Genomic DNA, 7,522 nt, shown 5'->3' with positions numbered 1-7,522 from the left:
ACCGTCAGCGACCACCATCCGGAGCAGCGTGGGGTCATCACCGTCAGTGACCACCATCCGGAGCAGCGTGGGGTCATCACCCTCCTTGACCACCATCCAGGACAGTCTGGGGTCATCACCCTCAGTGACCACCATCCGGAGCAGCGTGGGGTCATCACAAAGGTATTCTTCAAGTTCTCCATTAAAGTGTATTCTGTGTCAAAGGATTTATTTGTGTTGTAGAAATCCAAACCAGTGAGAGGACGTTCCATCTCTGCAGGGCCTCTCTTTGAAAGTGGGAACTGGAAGCATAGAGAGCTGGAGGCAGAGGCTCGCCCTGTAGGCCCCACTTGCTGCTGCCTGCACATTTTAGTGTTGCCTATGGATGGAAGCCTCTCTTGAGACCCTCGGCCTGAGTTCAGATCTGCCTTCCTTGTGAGCTTTCTTTTTGTATTTCCCACGGGACATTGTAGAGAAGCCGCCCTTCATAAATTTGAGGAGTGTCATGAATTTCCTTTATTCTGTTTGCTGTTGTCGATGGACTCACCTGGCTGTTCAGTGTTTCTCAAGCCTGGCACCTCATTTCTCACAAACCTCTGCCAGCTGAGAGCCCGGCAGGGCGGGGAGGGCTGTGGTCAGGTTTCATGTCTGCCAGATGCCTGGTGGGATGAATTCCATGTGTGTTGAGTTGATTATTTTATTGATATGGGTTTTGTTTGCACTTGGAAGAAAACGTTAAATTTGGAATTGACTAATTTTAGAGTGTTGTGTTAAAAGCCTATATTTTAGCTATTTGATTCTAGCTAGACTCAGTTCACACTGCTTCAGGCAAGTTTTGTTGTTGTTGTTGTTTTCTATTTTAATTGCATTTTAGGTTTTGGGGTACATGTGAAGAACATGCAAGATTGTTGCATAGGTACACACATGGCAGTGTGATTTGCTACCTTCCTCCCCATCACCTATATCTGGCATTTGCTCTGTCGCCCAGGCTAGAGTGCAGTGGTGTGATCCTGGCTCATTGCAATCTCCGTGTCCTGGGTTCAAGTGATTTTCCTGCCTCAGTCTCCCAAGTAGCTGGGACTACAGGCACCCACCACCACACCTGGCTAATTTTTGTGTTTTCAGTAGAGACGAGGCTTCCCCACATTGGCCAGGCTGGTCCTAACCTCAAGTGATTTGCTCATCTCAGCCTCCTGAAGTGTTGGGATTACAGGCGTGAGCCACCACACCTGGCCGGCAAGTTTGGTTTTTAATCTGCATTGTTGCAGGAAAGATCTAACTCATAGGTGGGGACTGGAAGAATAGTCTCTGGGTGGGTTCTATAAAACCCACTCTTATTTCCTTACTTTTGGACAGGGTCTCATTCTGTCACCCAGGCTGGAGTGCCATCACAGCTTATTGTAGCCTCAGCATTACTTTGATGCTTAAATTATTGCAGCTCTGTCCACAGGGAGCCCTTTCAGGTGGCCCCTGTGTCGTGTGTGTTTTAAGCACACCCTGGCTTTCTGGCATTGCAAGGTGCCCCAGGCTCGTCGTGTAGTTCCTGTCTCCGTCTGAGTCAGCTGTTTCTCCAAGGAGTCTTGGTGTCTTTTACTGAATTGTGGTATTGAGACCAAGAATGGGCATTAGGTGTGCTTACTGCTGCTGGGATGTTACTGCTGCTTCTGGCCAGTCTCCGTGGACGGAGTGAGGAAGGTTGTGTCTGGGAGCTAGTCTGAGTATACCCTCATAGCTGCATTTATGTTTGTACATATCTATAGACACATATATTAAAATAAGTAGGAACGTATGCTGGTACCTCAGAGCCTAACCCAGCACCCCAGGGCTCATTCTGCCCTTCCCCCCTGGTTTATCTGCAGTTTCCTCAGAGAGTGAGAAGCCTGGCTCTCACTTCTACCTTTTATTTACTTAAAAAAAAAATAAATTGGAAGGTTTTTTTTTTTTTTGAGACGGTATCTCGCTTTGTTTCCCAGGCTGGAGTGCAGTAGTGGGATCTCAGCTTGCTGCAATGTCTGCCTCCTGGGCTCAAGTGATTCTCCTGCCTCAGCCTCCTGAGTGTCTACTATTAAAGCGCTGCTACCATGCCTGGCTAATTTTTGTATTTTTTAGTACAGACAGGGTTTCACCATGTTAGCCATGCTGGTCTCGAACTCCCGACCTCAAGTGATCCACCTGCCTCGATCTCCCAAAGTGCTAGGATTACAGGTGTGGGCCACTGCTCTCAGCTCCATTTATTTACTCATTTGTTCAACTCTCTTGTAAGTGTAGTTTCAGAATTAGCAACCCACATCTCATAAGAAACAAATTTGCTAACTGGAGTTCAGTGTTTGTTGATATGTCCTTTTGTCTTCATTTTCAGTTTCCAGCCAAAACAGTGTTTTTCAAGGCTACTCAGGTCACTTTTCTCTTCCCAGGCCCTCATTAAGGTTGTGTCTTCACTGCTGATTATGTAGTCAGGTTCATCCGCCACTGGCTACTTCCTATCCTGGGATCCCACAACTCCTGGTCAGGTTTTTTTTTTTTTTTTTTTTTTTTTTGAGATGGGGTCTCACTCTGTCACCCAGGCTGGAGTACAGTGGCGCAATCTCAACTCACTGCAACCTCCGCCTCCTGAGTTCAAGCAATTCTTCTGCCTCTGCCTCCTGAGTAGCTGGGATTACAGGTGCGTGCCACCATGTCTGGCTCATTTTTGTATTTTTTAGTACAGACAGGGTTTCACCATGTTGTCTGGCTGGTCTCAAACTCCTGACCTCGTGATCTGCCTGCCTTGGCCTCCCAAAGTGCTGGGATTACAAGTGTGAGCTACCGCACCTGGCCAAGTTTTTTAAAATTGCATACTGGTTTTCTTTGAGACAGCATCTTACTCTGTTGCCCAGGCTGGAGTGCAGCAGTGCAATTTCGGCTCACTACGGCCTTGAACTCCTGGGCTCAACTGATCCGCCCACCTCAGCCTCCCAGGTAGCTGGCACTACAGGCACATGCCAACACGCCTGGGAAATTTTTGTTATTTTTATTTTTATTTTTTATTTTTTATTTATTTATTTATTTATTTTTTTTGAGATGGAGTTTCGCTCTTGTTGCCCAGGCTGGAGTGCAATGGCGCGATCTCGGCTCACCGCAACCTCCGCCTCCTGGGTTCAGGCAATTCTCCTGCCTCAGCCTCCTGAGTAGCTGGGATTACAGGCATGCGCCACCATGCCCAGCTAATTTTTTGTATTTTTAGTAGAGACGGGGTTTCACCATGTTGACCAGGATGGTCTCGATCTCTTGACCTCGTGATCCACCCATCTCGGCCTCCCAAAGTGCTGGGATTATAGGCTTGAGCCACCGCGCCCGGCTATTTTTATTTTTTTGTAGACACGGTCTTACTATGTTGACAGGACTGGTCTTGAACTCTTGGGCTCAAATGATCCTCCTTCCTTGGCCTCCCAAAGTACTGGGATTACTGGTGTGAGCCACCTCACCCACCCTAAAAATTACAGGCTCTTAAGTTCATTCTTTGTGATGTACAATAGCTTAGAGTCATACCCACTACCCAGTTACCCTCCAGAACAACCCCAGCCCCCAAGAGTGCTTTGTGTTCTCTTTCTAATCAGCTGCTCCCTCTTTCCTCAGGCTCTGACAACCACTGGTCTGCTTCCTGTTCCGTAGTTTTGCCTTTTCCAGAATGTTCTCTAGATGAAATTATATAATATGTAGACTTCTGGGTCCAACTTTTTAAATCACTGAACAAAATAAGTTTAAGATTTTATCCAAGTTTGGCCGGGCACAGTGGCTCATGCCTGTAATCCCAGCACTTTGGGAGGCCGAGGTGGGTGGATCACCTGAGGTCAGGAGTTTGAAACCAGCCTGGCCAACATGGTGAAACCCCATCTCTACTAAAAATACAAAAATTAGGCCGGGTGCAGTGGCTTGCACCTGTAACCCCAATACTTTGGGAGGTTGAGGTGGGTGAATCACCTGAGATCAGGAGTTCAAGACCAGGCTGGCCAACATGGTGAAACCCTGTCTGTACTAAAAATACAAAAAATTAGCTGGGCATGGTGACAGCCACCTGTAATCCCAATTACTTGAGAGGCTGAGGCAGGAGAATCTCTTTAACCTGGGAGGCAGAGGTTGCAGTGAGCCAAGATCATGCCATTGCACTTCAGCCTGGGCAACAGGGCGAAACTCTGCCTCAAAAAAAAAAAAAAACAAAAAACCCCCCAAAATTAGCCAGGGGTGGTGGTGGGCACCTGTAATCCCAGCTACTTGGGAGGCTGAGGCAGGAGAATTGCTTGAACCTGGGAGGCAGAGGATGCAGTCAGCTAAGATCGCGCCACTGCACTCCAGCCTGGGGGACAGAGCGAGACTCTGTTTCATGGAGGTTGCGGGGGACGATTCATTCAAGTTTTAGGTTGGTTAGTAGCTCATTCCTTTTTTTTTTTTTTTTGACGGGGTTTCACCATGTTGGTCAGGCTGGTCTTGAACTCCCAACCTCAGGTGATCTGCCCGCCTTGGCCTCCAAAGTGCTTGGATTACAGGCTTGAGCCACCGCGTCCGGCCTAGCTCATTCCTTTTTGATGCTGGTTAATACTTCATTGTGTGGATGGTACACAGTTTGTTTATCCACTCACTTGGTGAAGGACATCTTTGTTTCTTTGTTGCTTCTTGCTTTTTTGACTGTAAATAACAAATTTGGTCTTTTTTTTTTCTTATTTTTGGAGACAGGGTTTTGCTCTTGTAGTCCAAGCTGGAATGCAGTGGCAGCAGTCTCGGCTCACTGCAAGCTTCGCCTCCTGGGTTCAAGCAATTTTCCTGCCTCAGCCTCCTGAGAAGCTGGGATTACAGGTGTGCGCCACCACACTCAACCAATTTTTGTATTTTTAATAGAGACAGGATTTCACCACATTGGCCAGGCTGGTCTTGAACTCCTGACCTTAGGTGATCCACCTGCCTTGGCCTCCCAAAGTGCTGGGAATACAGGTGTGAACAACTGCATCTGGCCTATTTTTGTTTCCCTACTTGAAAGTCTGGGTGGCATAGACATAGAGCTGGCAGTTGGTGTCTTACCTGCCAGTGGTTTTGCTCTGCCCCTCTCTAGCTTGTGTTCACTGCCATGGCCACTTTTGTCCTTGGTGTTCTGTAGTTTTGATGTGTTCTCTAGAGGGACAGAACTAATAGGATAGATATATATAAGGGGGAATTTATTTATTTATTTATTTATTTATTTTTTTTTTTTTGAGACGGAGTTTTGCTCTTGTTACCCAGGCTGGAGTGCAATGGCGCGATCTCGGCTCACCGCAACCTCCGCCTCCTGGGTTCAGGCAATTCTCCTGCCCCAGCCTCCTGAGTCGCTGGGATTACAGGCACGCGCCACCATGCCCAGCTAATTTTTTGTATTTTTAGTAGAGACGGGGTTTCACCATGTTGACCAGGATGGTCTCGATCTCTTGACCTCGTGATCCACCCGCCTCGGCCTCCCAAAGTGCTGGGATTACAGGCTTGAGCCACCGCGCCCAGCCTAGGGGGGAATTTATTAAGGAGCATTGACTCTCATGATCCCAAGGTGAGGTCCCACAATAGGCTGCCTACAAGCTGAGGAGCAAGGAAGCCAGTCCAAGTCTGAAGGCTGAAGAACTTGTAGTCTGATGTTCGAGGGCAGGAAGCATCAGCGTGGGAGAAAGGTGTAGGCCAGAGGACTAACCAGTCTAGTCTAGTCCTTCCACGTTCTTCTGCCTGATTTTAGTGTGGCCGCACTGGCAACTGATTAGGTGGCAACTCAGATTGAGGGTGGGTCTGTGTCTTCCAGTCTGCTGACTCAAATGTTAGTCTCCTTTGGCAACACCTTCACAAACACAGCCAGGAACCATACTTTGCACACTTCAATCCTGTCAAGTTGACAGTGTTGACCATCACACCAAGTGTGACTTTTATGATGTCGTTAATTCTGTTTGGGATCTAGGGTTTTCTTCAGTGTGTGGATGATGTTTTTCTCATTTGTTGCTTCTAGAAAATCCTAACTGGCATCTCCATATATACTTTCTACCTGTTCTTTCTCTCCCTTAAGTGTTGTTTAGACTTCACTTGCATACGGTGTTTGTCTGTTCTCATGCTGCTAATAAAGTCATACCCAAGACTGCGTAATTTATAAAGGAAGAGAGGTTTAATGGACTTACAGTTCCACATGGCTGGGGAGGCCTCACAATCATGGCGGAAGGCAAGGAGGAGGAAGTCACATCTTAGACGGATGGCGGAAGGCAAAGAGAGAGAACCTTGTGCAGAGGAACTCCTCTTTATAAACCGTCAGATCTAGTGAGACTTATTCACCGTCAGAACAGCACTGGAAAGACACGCCCCCATGATTCAGTTACCTCCCACTGGTTCCCTCCCCTGACACATGGGAACTGTGGCAGCTACAATTCAAGAGGAGATTTGAGTTGAGACACAGCGCAACCATCTCACATACGTGTAGCTTAGCCACTTTTGCACTTGCTGCCTTTTTGCTCTTGGCTGTAGGCTGGATAGTTTTATCTGGGGAATCTCCCATTTTCTTAAATCTCTGTTCATCTGTATATAATCTGCTGTTTAATATGTCTAAAGTTGGCCGGGCGCGGTGGCTCAAGCCTGTAATCCCAGCACTTTGGGAGGCCGAGGCGGGTGGATCACGAGGTCAAGAGATCGAGACCATCCTGGTCAACATGGTGAAACCCCGTCTCTACTAAAAATACAAAAAATTAGCTGGGCATGGTGGTGCGTGCCTGTAACCCCAGCTACTTAGGAGGCTGAGGCAGGAGAATTGCCTGAACCCAGGAGGCGGAGGTTGCGGTGAGCTGAGATCGCTCCATTGCACTCCAGCCTGGGTAACGTGAGTGAAACTCCGTCTCCAAAAAAAAAAAAAAAATGTCTAGAGTTGTTAATTTTGTCCTTGCTGTTTTTAGTGCTATTTGGATTCTTTTAAATTGGTTGTGTCATTCTGCATAATTTCTTGTTTCCTAGAGATATTTTCAAACTTATTTTAACTGCGTCTTTTTTTGTGAGTGCATCAGTCTTGGCTTTGGCCTAGTATTTTGAGGTATAGTCAGTGCATCCACTTTGTTTTTGCTTTTTTTTTTTTTTTTTTGAGATGAAGTCTTGCTCTGTCTCCTAGTCTGGAGTGCAGTGGCTCAATCTCTGCTCACTGCACCCTCCACCTCCCAGGTTCAAGCAATTCTGCCTTAGCCTCCTGAGTAGCTGGGATCGCAGGCACCTGCTACCATGCTGGGCTAATTTTTGTATTTTTTTAGTGGAGATGGGGTTTTGCCATGTTGGCCAGGCTGGTGTCGAACTCTTCAGACAAAGTCTTGCTCTGTTGCCTAGGGTGGAGTGCAGTGACTCCAACTTGGCTGACTGCAACCTCCGCCTCCCAGGTTTAAGCAATTTTCATGCCTCAGCCTCCTGAGTAGCTGGAATTAGAGATGTGCGCCACCACACCCGGATAATTTTTTTTTTTTTAGTAGAGATGGGGTTTCCTCATGTTAGCAACGCTGGTCTCGAACCCCTGCTCTGAAGTGATCTGCCCGCC

General features: G+C 47.4%; 1 protein-coding gene across 4 annotated transcripts in view; it reads left to right on the top strand.

Moving 5' to 3' along the window:
• PCNT (pericentrin) overlaps positions 1-7,522 on the top strand; it is a 111,481-nt gene that overhangs the window by 10,694 nt on the left and 93,265 nt on the right. For all 4 annotated transcript variants that reach the window (XM_032276521.1, XM_032276520.1, XM_032276522.1 and 1 more), the window contains exon 3: positions 1-162. This exon is cut by the window's left edge and continues 159 nt beyond it. In XM_032276521.1, coding sequence (XP_032132412.1) covers positions 1-162 — 162 coding nt within the window. The remainder of the gene's footprint in view (positions 163-7,522) is intronic.

This window comes from Sapajus apella, unplaced genomic scaffold (genome assembly GCF_009761245.1).
Source record: "Sapajus apella isolate SASKATOON/1434 unplaced genomic scaffold, GSC_monkey_1.0 scaffold8, whole genome shotgun sequence".
Classification (NCBI taxonomy): domain Eukaryota; kingdom Metazoa; phylum Chordata; class Mammalia; order Primates; family Cebidae; genus Sapajus; species Sapajus apella.
This window is presented reverse-complemented; position numbering and strand designations above follow the sequence as displayed.